The 13,586-nt window shown below is 36.1% G+C and overlaps 1 protein-coding gene across 2 annotated transcripts; it reads left to right on the forward strand.

Annotated features, from left to right (window-relative positions):
- Positions 1–76: 76 nt before the first annotated feature.
- Positions 77–11,427, forward strand: LOC129103119 (ribosome quality control complex subunit NEMF-like). Of its 2 annotated transcripts, XM_054613407.1 has the most exons (33): positions 77–230; positions 321–389; positions 1,038–1,140; positions 1,472–1,597; positions 1,724–1,872; positions 1,997–2,064; positions 2,199–2,288; positions 2,432–2,505; positions 2,610–2,680; positions 2,760–2,835; positions 2,984–3,124; positions 3,323–3,531; positions 3,622–3,795; positions 3,887–3,950; positions 4,162–4,250; positions 4,371–4,474; positions 4,570–4,632; positions 4,743–4,855; positions 5,353–5,410; positions 5,533–5,591; positions 5,672–5,792; positions 5,877–6,141; positions 6,274–6,316; positions 6,908–6,957; positions 7,171–7,228; positions 7,265–7,408; positions 7,868–7,945; positions 8,127–8,345; positions 8,500–8,535; positions 9,138–9,244; positions 9,325–9,368; positions 9,468–9,547; positions 11,155–11,427. In XM_054613407.1, the coding sequence occupies exons 1-33, from the start codon at positions 172–174 to the stop codon at positions 11,230–11,232; spliced, it is 3,282 nt and encodes a 1,093-aa protein (XP_054469382.1). In that variant the 5' UTR covers positions 77–171; the 3' UTR covers positions 11,233–11,427. The 2 variants fall into 2 exon arrangements, with proteins under 2 accessions (XP_054469382.1, XP_054469381.1); XM_054613406.1 differs by having other exon boundaries at positions 7,171–7,408.
- The last annotated feature ends 2,159 nt before the right edge of the window (positions 11,428–13,586 follow it).

The following is a 13,586-nucleotide window of genomic DNA, read 5'->3' on the forward strand; positions in this document are numbered from 1 at the left end:
ATAAAGGCGTGGACAGATTCGTTTTTGATCCACGCCGGCTTCCGTAAAACTCTCGTCACTTCTGCGCATGCGCGGTAATCCCCTGCATGTTTTCCTTACATATGTGGTTTCTAGAAATGTGGGTTTTTCTCCTCAGTGTTTTCTAATTGAAGCCAACTTTTTTTGGTCACCATGAAAACAAGATTCGCCACCGTGGATATCAGGGCAGTTGTTGCCGAGATCAGTGCTAAGTAGGTGATGCATGTTGTGGAGGCTAAGCTAACTGGTTTATGGGGATTTGTCCACAAATGCTGATCAGAAGTGTATTTGTTATTTTACAGCTACATTGGAATGAGAGTGAACAACGTGTATGACATCGACAACAAGACTTATCTCATCCGTCTGCAAAAGTAAGGACAAGTTTAATGTAATGGTGTTTCCCCATGGCATTAAGCTCTATGTCTTACTAGGATATTACAAGTGTTTATTATAAATAAAAACCTGCATTCAAGTTTGTGATTTGTAATTACATTACATTACATTACAGTCATTTAGCAGACGCTTTTATCCAAAGCGACTTACAGGAAGTGTATTCAACATAGGTATTCAAGAGAACTACTAGTCACCAGAAGTCATAAGTGCATCTCCTTTCTTAAACAAGCATCTTAAAGCATAAACCAGAGCAAAAGTATAGTGCAGAGGCAGATTACTACGAAAACAATAATTGCAACAGACTAATACGAATATAATAAGTGCTACAAACTACTACGAATTCATTTTAAGTAAGGAATTGGGATTCAGGTCTGGCCTTATGCAGCAAAGTGGCTCACCATATGCTTTGTATGTATCTGCTAGTTATACAATAGCTGTCTTATGAATGTGATGTAAGAAGTAAAGTATTTACCTGAGAAATGTAGTGGAGAAGAAGTATCATGTGGCATGAAACGGAAGAGTACCTCAAAAGTGTACTGGAGTATAGAAGACATTAAATATACTATAGTTATAATCCGCCACTATCAGTCATTATGTATAACTCAAGTGTCATATCTTTGTCCTAGACCTGACAGCAAAGCTATTATCCTGATTGAATCTGGGATTCGGATTCACTCCACAGACTTTGAATGGCCCAAGAACATGATGCCTTCGGGCTTTGCAATGAAAGTAAGGACATCTTGTTCATTGATTTAAGACTGACCAAAGTTGTTTCTTTTAAAATCATGAATGTGTCATTTTATCCATATTGTAGGCTTTCATGATATTTAGATTCATGATTCAAATCAGATTTCACTGAGAATTCCATGTAAACCATCTTTCCTTGAAGTCCAGTGTGATAAACAGCAGCATGACAGTTTGACATGTTTTTTTCCTTTTCCTAAACAGATTTGACATGTCAATGTCGGTACAAGGTTCTTGTTATTGTGATTTTCCTGTATTTGTTTATTTATGTATTAGTTGTATTAAAACTGAATGTTTAAAGCAACTTCCTCCGTAGTGTCGAAAACACCTGAAGTCCCGGCGGCTGACCCAGGTTAAGCAGCTCGGGATTGACAGGATTGTTGACATCCAGTTTGGCTCAGATGAGGCTGCCTACCACTTGATTATTGAACTGTATGACAGGGTGAGAAAAACATTGTGAGATGCATATATCAAACTTCTGATCTATCAGCTTGGATCCAGAACCATGACAGTAATACATGTGTTTGTGTGCGTGTGCATTTGTTGGTCTGTCCATATCAATCTTCAGGGTAACGTCATTCTCACAGACCATGAGTACACCATCCTGAACCTACTGAGGTTTCGTACAGCAGAGGTAGAAGATGTTAAGATTGCAGTTAGAGAGCGATACCCTGTGGAGAGCGCCCGACCCCCTGAACCACTTATCAGTTTAGAGCGGTAACTACATCTTTACATTTACTTGTTGAGTTTGTGGACTAGATGGACTTCCATCAGAACTCAATAAACATGAATTACTCTTTTCCAGTGAAAACTAATTTTATTCTATTACTTTTTTATGTAGACTTACTGAAATCCTCAGCAAAGCACCGAATGGAGAGCAAGTCAAAAGGGTCCTGAACCCTCACCTTCGTAAGTAGCAACGCAACAGTTCTGAAATGTTGAATTGAAGCAGATACACTTGAGGTTAAATGTCTTAAACTTATTTTATCATGTAAATGAACAAACTGAACTTTGTTTTGTGTCTTTTCCAAACACACCTCCAGCCTATGGAGCCACTCTGATAGAACACAGTCTGATAGAGGTGGGACTGCAGGGCTCTGTCAAAGTTGACAGTCAAGTGGATGCTGCCCAAGGTATTGTAGAGAAATAAAGGTTACTGGTTTATGGTTAATTGCAGTAACAGACCATTGGATATAGTGTTTCTATTTTACGATTAGATTTTCTATTTGTAATGTTTTTTTTGTAAATACAGTATTTGATCTGACTGCTTTTTCAGTTGCACCTAAAATCCTGGAAGCCCTGCAGATTGCAGAAACCTATATGGAAAAAACAGAAAACTTCAGTGGCAAAGTAAGGGATCTTTTTATTAGCATTCTTTACTTTGAGGGAAATTCCTTTGAGATCCTGTAATAGATTTTTTATATTCACGAACTCTCTGCTTTGTTTGTTTCAAGGGCTACATCATTCAAAAGAGTGAGAAGAAACCAAGCTTAACTCCTGGCAAACCCAGTGAAGAACTGCTCACGTATGTCCGGTTTGGTTTAACACAGAATTTGCATATTTTTATTGAAATTAAGTTAATTAATATACTTGTCTACTTTCAGATATGATGAATTCCACCCATTCCTCTTTGCCCAGCATGCAAAGAGTCCCTATTTGGAGTTTGATACTTTTGATAAGGTAAATATTTACATCGCTGCTTATTTATTTATGTATTTATTTCGTGATGCCTTATTTAGGAAATAATATTGATCCTTTCTTCTTTACATTGTGAATTCACGCTTTTGGCCTGAACATTATTTGAATCCAATGTGATCCTCTTACTCAGGCAGTGGATGAGTTCTTTTCCAAGATGGAGACTCAGAAGATTGACATGAAGGCCTTGCAGCAGGAGAAACAGGCTATGAAGAAGTTGGAAAATGTTAAGAAGGACCACGTTCAGAGACTGGAGGCCTTGCACCAAGCACAGGTCAGTATTACTGCCACCTTTTAGGTTTGTCTGTTGTAAATGCGGCACAGGATGGCTCCTGCTTTCCTATTTGTATATATTTGTAAAACATTAATGTCGGTGTTGTTGAGAAGAATTAACTGAAATTTGCATATGAAATTTAAGTCTTTTCATCTCAACATTGCTGAAATTCTTGAAATCTTGTCTTGTGTCCTGCAGGAGGTGGACAGAATAAAGGGTGAACTGGTGGAGATGAACCTGCCTGTGGTAGAGAGGGCGCTGCAGGTGGTGCGCAGTGCACTGGCGAATCAGGTGGACTGGACTGAGATCGGCACTATCGTCAAAGAGGCACAAGCTGCTGGTGACCCGGTGGCCTGCGCCATCAAGGAGCTGAAGCTGCAGACCAACCATATCACCATGCTTTTAAAGTGAGACCATCTGATACAGAAACTTATGTCCCACAGGCCGCTCTGCTTATTGTAACACCATTTGACTCATGTGTGTCTTCTACCATCTAGGAATCCATACATTTCTGAGGACGACCAAGAAGAGGAAGAGAAAAAAGATGTAGTGGAGGAGAAAGGGAAGAAAAACAAAAATAAGGACAAAGGACAGAACAAGAAGTTGCAAAGGAACAAGCCCACGTTAGTAGATGTGGATCTTGGCCTGTCAGCATATGCCAATGCCAAAAAGTAGGTTCACCTGTTTAGCTTTAGACATAGAATTAAGCATTATGTGGTGTTGTTTTTTACAGCTGATGGACCCTGTCATTGTGTTTATTAGGTACTATGACTTCAAACGCACTGCTGAAAAGAAAGAACATAAAACTATTGAAGCAGCAGGTAAGGTAAGAAATCAGTTTTATTCACTCAGGTTGAAGGCAACAAAAAGTGTAAGCCTTTATACATATGCAAGTGACAAATTACTGTATTACCAGCAAGAAACATCATTAAGAGCAAAGCAAGTATTTTTTGGTTCTAAGGATCATTGTTTTCAACCACTTGCAAATCATTATACTTTTATATACTGTTAAATGTTCTTCTTTCATGTCATTCAAGGCTATGAAATCTGCAGAGAAAAAAACACAGCAGACACTGAAAGAGGTTCAGACTGTGACCACCATTCAGAAGGCCAGGAAAGTCTACTGGTGAGACACACATAACCATATGTGCCTAATACAAATTCCGACTCTGATACAGTATTTTTATAAATACATGACTAGCAGTGGAGCCTTCCAGTCTCTCAACCTTTTATCCCCTTTTGGCAGGTTTGAGAAGTTTTTGTGGTTCATCAGCTCAGAGAATTATCTCATCATCGCAGGAAGGGATCAGCAGCAGAACGAGATTATTGTCAAACGCTACCTCCGGGCGGGTAATGAATAAACTTGTATACTCTTACCTTTTAAAAAGTAAGCTCCTTCAAAATGGAGCTGTTTTAACCCCTCATTTGTGCCTTTACTTTGTCAGGTGATGTTTATGTTCATGCCGACCTCCATGGAGCGACTAGCTGCGTCATCAAAAACCCCTCAGGTAAACCTGCACATTTTCCATTCACTATTTCACCTGATGTTTTCAGTTTGTGAACATACTTCATTCTACTTTTTCCTCTTTGTCTCTGCCCCTCTGTCTTCCTGCTGCAGGTATCCCCATTCCTCCTCGTACCCTGACAGAAACTGGCACTATGTCTGTGTGCTACAGTGCTGCTTGGGATGCCAAGATCATCACCAGCGCTTGGTGGGTTCATCATCATCAGGTGAGTCATCAATATCATGCAACTGAAATCTTGTTTATATTTATATCAGTATTTGTATCTCTTACACACCGATTACTGATATCTGTAGTATATAAAATACAATCGACCAAATTATGTATGGGGATTTTTGTAATCTATCATGTCCAATACTTCTAATACGAAACAACTGATTCAATCAGGTGGCAAGAGCAAGGGTTAAAACAAGGTAGCATATTTGCTGTTAACAAGCCAAGGGCCAAAGTATATTTTCATATGTTTGCTGTTTCTTTATTATCATCATATTGTAAAATTGTACTTATTCTGTAACATAGTTAATGAATATGTAATATAACTTACCTTAACTTTTAAAGTAGTCTGTAGATAGTTAACAGACATGGGTGAATGAAAATAGACTTCAAGCAGTAAAATGCTTAAATTGTGTTATTGATGTAGTTTATATATGGAGAAATGTTGGCATTATTTATCATTTAGTGGTGATATCTTTTTTCTGTGTTCAGGTGTCTAAGACGGCTCCCACTGGAGAGTACCTGACCACTGGAAGTTTCATGATCAGAGGTAAGACACACTTAAATGTAAGATGTTTACATTTTATAAAGCAGCAGAGCAACATATTAAAAGTGTGACTGCTAATGATAGCATCTAACAGAGGACCTTACATTTGACGTATTTCTCTCCAGGAAAGAAAAACTTTCTGCCACCCTCTTACTTGATTATGGGCTTCGGATTTCTCTTCAAGGTAAAAACCATCATGAGCTGTGGGTGCAAGTTTAACTCTTCGTCTTAATGCACTTAAGTTACACTCTCGTCTCTGTGCAGGTCGATGAGCAGAGTGTGTTTCGGCACAAAGGGGAGAGAAAAGTGAAGACTATAGAGGAGGACATGGAGGACGCCACATCTAGAGCTGCCGAGATGTTAGTGGAGGAAGAAGAGCTGATAGGTAGCAGACACAAAATGATTAATTAATTAACTTTGTATGCAACAACTACAAGCAGGTGTTGTAGCTAACTCTGTTTCTTTGCAGGTGATGACAGCAGTAATGAAGATCAGGGCGAGGAAAGAGCGGTAGGAGATGGAGAGATGGAAACGATTATTAAAAAGGTGGTTGGGGGAGATGATGGTGCAGGTGGAGAACTGGCTGCTGTTCCTGAGGAGGACAACTTGGAGGCAGAGGAAGAGATGAGTGGAGAGGAAGACAGCGGGGAGGAAAAGGAGATGAAGAATGAGGAGAGCGAAGAATTCAGCTTTCCGGATACAACCATCTCCCTGTCTCATTTACAGCCCAGCAGGTAATATTACCATTACAATGCTGTAACTGTATGAATAAGAAGGTCTTGCCCATCTTTCTACAAACCTCATAGTTCAGTCATTGCACAGAACAATGAATGGTACTTAATAAAAGTGTCTCTCCTTATTTCTAGGAATACTCAGAACCCTGGTTTCAAAAAGGAACCAAGCACTCAGGTAATTTGTCGCTATCTTTAGCCACATAAAGTTTGGGGTCATTTGTTTTATTGATGTCTTTTTTCTTTCCTTTAATAATGACTATTTTAACAGAGACACAATTAGTATTATTCAGACTCCAAAAGTACAAGTTACATTTCAAATAGTTTTCGCACCAAAGCAGAAGAAATACATTTAAAGGTTAAACTAATATTTCTTTCATTCCATAGTATGTTAATTACAGATTCTGTGATCCAATTACAATGGTGTTAACCCTGGACTAACCTTATATTTCTATTGTGATGTTTTAAGAAAGGCTTTGCTTTAGGCAACAAACCTGTTCATTGCAGCTTGTTACAGGAATTGTTGTGCAATTGAAACTGAAACAGTAACATGTTCCTTTAAAATATAACAAATTTGAATGGTAAGCTTCCAGTTTACTTTTCAATTGACTGGTGATTTCTTCTGTTCTTAGTCACCTCTTGCCCAGAGAGATCTTTGTCAGTCTGGTTGAACCATTGTACAGTGTTTTGTTCTTCGTGAACAAAGCATGATTTTTTTATGCAAACCCTTGATACAAAATAATATTTTGTTTCATTAATTTCTCTTCAGGTTGAGCTAGACTCACAGGGGAGGAAACACATGACTGCCAAGCAAAGAAGGTAATTGAATGGAATAAAATACATATACTTATATTCAAAATGTATTTCTTCCTGTAGCTCCTACAACAAACTTGAAAGGCTTTCAGCAACAGTTAGTGTTGAGACATGTGGTTGGTTTTAGAAAAAAATAGGTGTTATGAAGAAGATTTTATTTAATGAATACGTTTTTAATCGTCCAGTCATTGATACAGGTGTTTTTGTGTTTCCCACTAGAGAAGAGAAGAAGAAGAAGCAGAAACAGGAAGGTTGCGACACTGAGGAGAAGACTGAGGTGAAGACTGAGGTGAAGACTGAGGTGAAGACTGAGGTGAAGACTGAGGTGAAGACTGAGGTGAAGACTGAGAAGAAGACTGAGGAGAAGACTGAGATTTCGTCTGCTGGATCAGCAGTTGATCAGGGATCCAAAGGTGGAGGAGGTCCCTCCCAGCAGCCACCGAAGAGAGGTCAAAGGGTAATAGAGGAGTTTGATAAGAAAAGATGTTCTGTTCTTAGGATCAAATGAAAAACAAAGTAATACAACTTCAACAATGCAAGTATGGATTTGCAAATCTTGGGGGGATTCAATTTATGGTAGAAAAGAAAAATGAATTGCAAGGCTAAAATGTACCCTTTTAAAGGAATAAAATGATGGTAAATTATGCAATCGATAAGCAGGAAAACAACACCAGTATAATTATTAAAAGCATGACTAGAAACATATTTTTCTTTGCATAATCGGCAACTAATTGAAGGCTGTAATTTTATTTAGCACAAAATGAATGGATACAACATCGGTTCTAACAATAGCTTACCTACACGCTTTGTTACACGCATTGTGAGTTTACTTGATGGATCAATCTTGAACCTTAACTGATCCTTAACTTCAATCTTTGTTGTTTTTGTGCAAATATCTTCCCTGTTGTCACTGCAGAACAAGTTAAAGAAGATCAAAGAGAAGTACAAAGACCAGGATGAAGAGGACAGGGAGCTGATGATGCAGCTGCTTGGGGTGAGGATTTATATAAAACTACCCTCTACGCAGTCATCACTATGTTCTGTCCAGTGACACTTCCATCACACCAGCTGTAAAATTCTTAGTAGTAGCTGCAACTCATGTCAAAACAGTTGTCATGTGCATAGTCCTTGAGACTGACACAATTAATAACAGCATTAACACTTTTCCTCCGTAGTCAGCAGGTTCCACTAAGGAAGAGAAGGATAAGGGGAAGAAAGGAAAGAAGGGGAAGGGGAAAGACGAACCCGCTAGGAAACCAGCCCCTCAGAAACAACCCCAGAAACCTCGTAATGAGGAGGTTGCTGCAAAAAAAGCAGAGCAGACGGTAGCAGTGGAGGGTGATGAGGAGAAACAGCCTGTAGAGGAGGGAGTTCCTGCTGAACAGGAGGACAAGGTACGTGACCCGATGGAGATCCAATGCCAGTGTCGGAAATCTACTATATGTGTTCTGATGTTAACAAAGTTATCTGCCAAGACAAACACCATTTTGAACAACTTTGTTTCGTATATGTTTTGTAATCCTTTTTAAATGGTGTTATCTCTTTCAGGAAGATGAAGTGGACCAGGACAACCCCGGAGCAGAGGTGGGTTCTTAATGCAAACTTTTAACTTTGGATAAATACTTCTTATAGTTAATAGAAATAAATCATTATTCCCTCTACGATGTAAGTACAGTATTTTAATAATTCAAAGAACATTTTAGGGATAAATTAATGTTTCGTTAAGGGACAGTGGGAATGATTTAGGTGGCTTCTAGTGGTGTGGTTGCAGATTGCAACCAACTAAATACCCCTCCCCTCACTCCTCCCTTTCCATGTCTGTGGTAACATGAGCCACCGAATGCAAAGTCAGATGGCTGCTGGCGGTACTGCGGTTTCGAATACCCCAGCTCAGTTTCACAATTGTGTTGGAGAACAACAGTGCCCTAAATGAAACATACAAACTTGAAAGGCTCTCGCCAGAGCCAGTGTTAGGGTCGTCAATTCTGATCTACTGTAGAAGCATTGGGGTGCAACACGATAGACTCTCACGATTCTTAGTTTAAGGTGATTATGATGAAAACATATTTATGAATATTATGTTGAATTCCTGCTCATAGATCCCCCAAAATGCTACACACTGCCCCTTGAATGCGCCAGTAAGCTTACTACTGCATAAACTTTATTTTTTCTTTGTGCTGCCCCAGGAAGCAGAGAATCTGCTCACCTCTCTGTCGGGCCAGCCTCATCCTGAAGATGTGCTGTTGTTTGCAGTGCCAGTCTGTGCTCCATACACTGCCCTTTCCAACTACAAGTATGTGCAATAACCTTTTTGTGTTTAAGAGAAAAAGGGAAGCTTGCAGTGGCTAAATACATTTGTTTTGTTAACCACAGACACAAGGTGAAATTGACACCAGGGTCTCAGAAGAAAGGAAAAGGTAAGATTAGCAATCCATTTTAAGATTCAGAAAGCCTTTGCTGAATGTTTTTTTACAGGGTCAATTTTTGCTTAAAAATGTTTTTTCTGTTTGTACTAGCTGCACGCACTGCCGTTTTAAGCTTCATGAAAGCCAGAGATGCCTCAACCAGAGAAAAGGACCTGTTCCGCAGTGTCAAGGTAAAGAAGTTTATGGCAATTTCTATGACATTGGGTATAATGCTAAAATATATTTGAATACATGCTATAGTATGATCTTTATTACATTTTTCAAAAGTCATAGTATAGTATTTCGAAAAAAAAGTCAATGTCAAAAAATACTGACTTTTTTTGGCATACTATACTATGTCGAATAAAGTCATAGTATAGCATGTCGAAAGAAGTCATAGTATAGCATTTTGAAAAAGTCATAGTATAGAATGTCGAAAAAAGTCAGTGTAGCATGTTGAAAAATAGTCATAGCATACCATGTTGAAAATAATTCATAGTATAGCATTTTTGAAAAAGTCATAATATAGCATGTCGAAAGAAATCATTATAGTATGTCGAAGAAAATTCATAGTATAGCATGTTGAAAAAAAGTCATTGTATAACATGTTGAAAAAAAAGTAATATTACAGTATGTCCAAAAAAGTCATAGAAAAAGACATGAGGTAGTAAAGTATTTCCAAAAAGGTCAGTGTAGCATGTTGAAAGCAAGTAATATGAAGTCATATTATAGTATGTAAAAAAAGTCATAATATAGTAAGTCAAAAAACATAATAAAATCATATTATATGTCAAATAATTAAGTAAAAAACATCATAGTGCAGTATGACAAAAATGTAACAAAAACTTATTCAACAGTAAAGTAAGGAAAAGTTTGAATATAGTATGTTCAAAAAAGGCATAGTTTAGCATGTCGTATAAAAAGTTTAAGTGTCGCAAAAATGTCATAGTATAGCATGTCTTAAAGATGTCGTAAAAATTCATAGTATATTATGCCCCAAAAAGGTAAAAAATAGTCATGGTAGAAAAATAAATAATAAAAAGTCCCAATATAGTATAACAAAGAAAAGTATTACTATAGCAAGTTGAAAAAAGACATGTCATAATAAAGCATGTAAAAAATAAATAAAAAAACATAGTATGTTGAAAAAGGTCAGTATAGCATGTCCAAAAAAGTCATATTATAGTACGTCAAAAAATAACAGTATAGCATGTTGGAAAAAAGTCATAGTATAGCATGTTGAAAAATATTCATAAAATAGTATGTCGAAAAAAAGTCATAGTATAGTATGTCGAAAAAAGTCAGTATAGTATGTTGAAAAAGTAATAGTATAGCATGTTGAAAAATGTCCAAAAAAGGCATGGTATATAATGTTGAACAAAAAAAGAAAAGTCATAGTATAGAATATAAAAAGAGGCACAGTCAAAAAAAGGCTTAGTATAGCATGTAGAAAAGATGACTTTTATATTTTAGTTATTGTAGTTAATTCTATTTAGTATTATAAAGTATTGGAAATTCTGAAATGATTGCAGAGCATGATTTTTATGTATAAAGGAAAAATACCAAACATTGGTTTTTTTTAGCTTTTTAAAAGTAAGGATTTTCAGCTTTTGTGTAATTGCAAGTACAATAGCTTTGGGATTTGGACAAAATAACAACTCTGAAGACACAATTTACAGATTGATTGAATATTTGTAAAAATAATTGTGGTATTATTCTGTAATAATTCAGAATTAGTTGTGTGTTTTTATTTATTTTACCATTCAAACGGCATCCCCTCTACCATTCTGTGTTACAGGATACGGATCTATCCAGAAACATGCCAGGCAAAGTTAAAGTATCTGCACCAAACCTGCTTGCTGCCAAAAAGAAATAAGAGACGGGTGAACACAGAACTGTGGGACTCTGCCGACTTCGCCTACATTTCAAGCATGAGCGTTACGAGATCTGATCATCACAGTACAGCTCCCTTGAATGGATATCAATCATTTTTAGTTTAAATATTAATTGTATTTGTTGACCGACAGTTTGTTTAAAATGAAAACATGTAAATTAAAAAAGCTGAACACAACTAATGGTATGTGTTCATTTTTTGAGTACGAATGAACATTATACATTGTATACTACAATAAAAAACACCAAGGGAACATTGTGCAAATCAGGCAAATACAAACAAAGCCCTACTGACATTAGGCATTTCAGTGCAATGTGGCTCAACATCAAATACACTTGCCGTATTTAAGTTATTGATTAAATAAAATTAAAATGCTACTGGAGCCACTCCTGACAATTTAAAAGGCTTTAAAAGCCTCTTTCAGAATAAAGAACCCACACATTTCCTCACGATATATAAATACATTTTTATATAAATAAAAATGAACATTTCTGTGGCTTCAGAGGAGATAGTCTTGAGTAACAAAGCACTAGTTTTAGGTCTGTGAGAACTTATACTATCTAAGATTTAGCAGACATCTGCATTAGAGTCAGTATAGTATATCGTAAAGTCACAGTATAGTATGTCGAAAAGTCATAGTAAAGCATGTCGAAAAAAGTCAAAAAAAGGTAAAAGTATAGTATGTCGGAAAAAAAAGTCAGTCATAGAATGTCACATGTCGGAAAAAGTCATAGTATATCGAAAAAAGTCAGCATATCATGTTGAAAAAAGCCATAATATAGTATGTCAAAAAAGTAGTATGAAGTTGTAGTATAGTATGTCAAAAACAACTTCATGAAAGAAATCATTGTACACTATGTCGAATTAGGTCATAGTATAGCATGTTGAAAAATGTACAAAAAAGGCATGGTATATAATGTTGAAAAAAAGTCATAGTATTGTATGTTGAAAAAACCATAGCATAGTATGTCGAAAAAAAGTCAGTATAACATGTTGAAAAAAAGTCATATTATAGTATGTCTAAAAGTCAATATAGTATATCGTAAAGTCACAGTATCGTATGTCAAAAAGTCATAGTATAGCATTTTGAAAAAAAGGCATAGTATAGCATGTCGAAAAAAAGTCATAGTATAGCATGTCGAAAAAGTCATATAATAGTATGTCCAAAAAAGTCATAGTTATAGCATGTTGAATAAAGTCATGAAAAAAGTCATACTATGGCATGTCGAAAAAAAGTCATACTATAGCATGTCGAAAAAAGTCATGAAAAAAGTCATACTATAGCATGTAAAAAAAAAAATGTGCATAGTATGGAAAAAGTCATAGTTAGAGCATGTCGAAAAAGTCATTATAACATGTCGAAAAAAAGTCAGTATAGAATGCCAAATAGCATGAAAAAAGTCATACTATAGCGTGTCGAAATGTGTCATGAAAAAAGTCATACTATAGCATGTTGAAAAAGTCATGAAAAAAGTCATACTATAGCATGTTGAAAAAAGTCATCATACTATAGCATCGAAAAAAGTCATACTATAGCATGTCGTCAAAAAAGTCATACTATAGCATGTGAAAAAAAGTCATAGTCATATAGCATGTCGAAATGTGTCATGAAAAAAGTCATACTATAGCATGTCGAAAAAAGTCAGGAAAATAGTCAAAGTATACCATGTCAAAAAAAGTCATAGAACAGTATTTCAGAAATGTCATGGTATGATGTATCCTAAAAAGTGACATAATAGTTTCTAAAAGAAAAATGAATTAAATGAGTGATTGTATAGCACGTTTTAAAAACATGTATGAACAGGTAATAGTAAATGTAATAAAATCATATTATTAAATTGTGTCGAAAAAAAGTCATTGTGTTGTAATTCATGAATCATTTTGCAAAAAGTCATGGTATAGAATATCAAATAAAAAGTCAAAACAGCCATTCAAGATATAAGAATTGAAAGATACTTTATTGTCATTGTGCAACAAACGGCTGTACAAGGAAATCCAGTCATAACTCATTTGCAACACAAGAAATACATGAGAAACAAAACAGTTGTGCATTCCTGTAGTTTATTTTTGAACCTGCATCAGGAGAAATTAAAAAAGTCATACTATAGCATGTCTAAAAAAGTCATGAAAAAAGTCATACTATAGCATGTCGAAAAAGTCAGAAAAAAAGCCATACAATAGCATGTGTGAAAAAAGTCATACTATAGCATGTCGAAATAAGTCATGAAAAAAGTCATAATAGCATGTCGAAAAAAGTCATATTATAGCATGTCGAAAAAAGTCATGAAAATAGTCATAGTAAAGCATGTCGAAAAAAAAAAGTCATACTATAGCAT

This window comes from Anoplopoma fimbria, chromosome 15 (genome assembly GCF_027596085.1).
Source record: "Anoplopoma fimbria isolate UVic2021 breed Golden Eagle Sablefish chromosome 15, Afim_UVic_2022, whole genome shotgun sequence".
Lineage (NCBI taxonomy): Eukaryota > Metazoa > Chordata > Actinopteri > Perciformes > Anoplopomatidae > Anoplopoma > Anoplopoma fimbria.

Bases quoted from the DNA above. Each gene is read 5' to 3' on its own strand.
- LOC129103119 (XM_054613406.1), top strand. From the start codon at position 172: ATGAAAACAAGATTCGCCACCGTGGATATCAGGGCAGTTGTTGCCGAG. The intron at 2,836-2,983 runs GTAAATATTTAC...CCTCTTACTCAG, and splicing joins AGTTTGATACTTTTGATAAG to GCAGTGGATGAGTTCTTTTC. The intron at 5,592-5,671 runs GTAAAAACCATC...GTCTCTGTGCAG, and splicing joins GCTTCGGATTTCTCTTCAAG to GTCGATGAGCAGAGTGTGTT.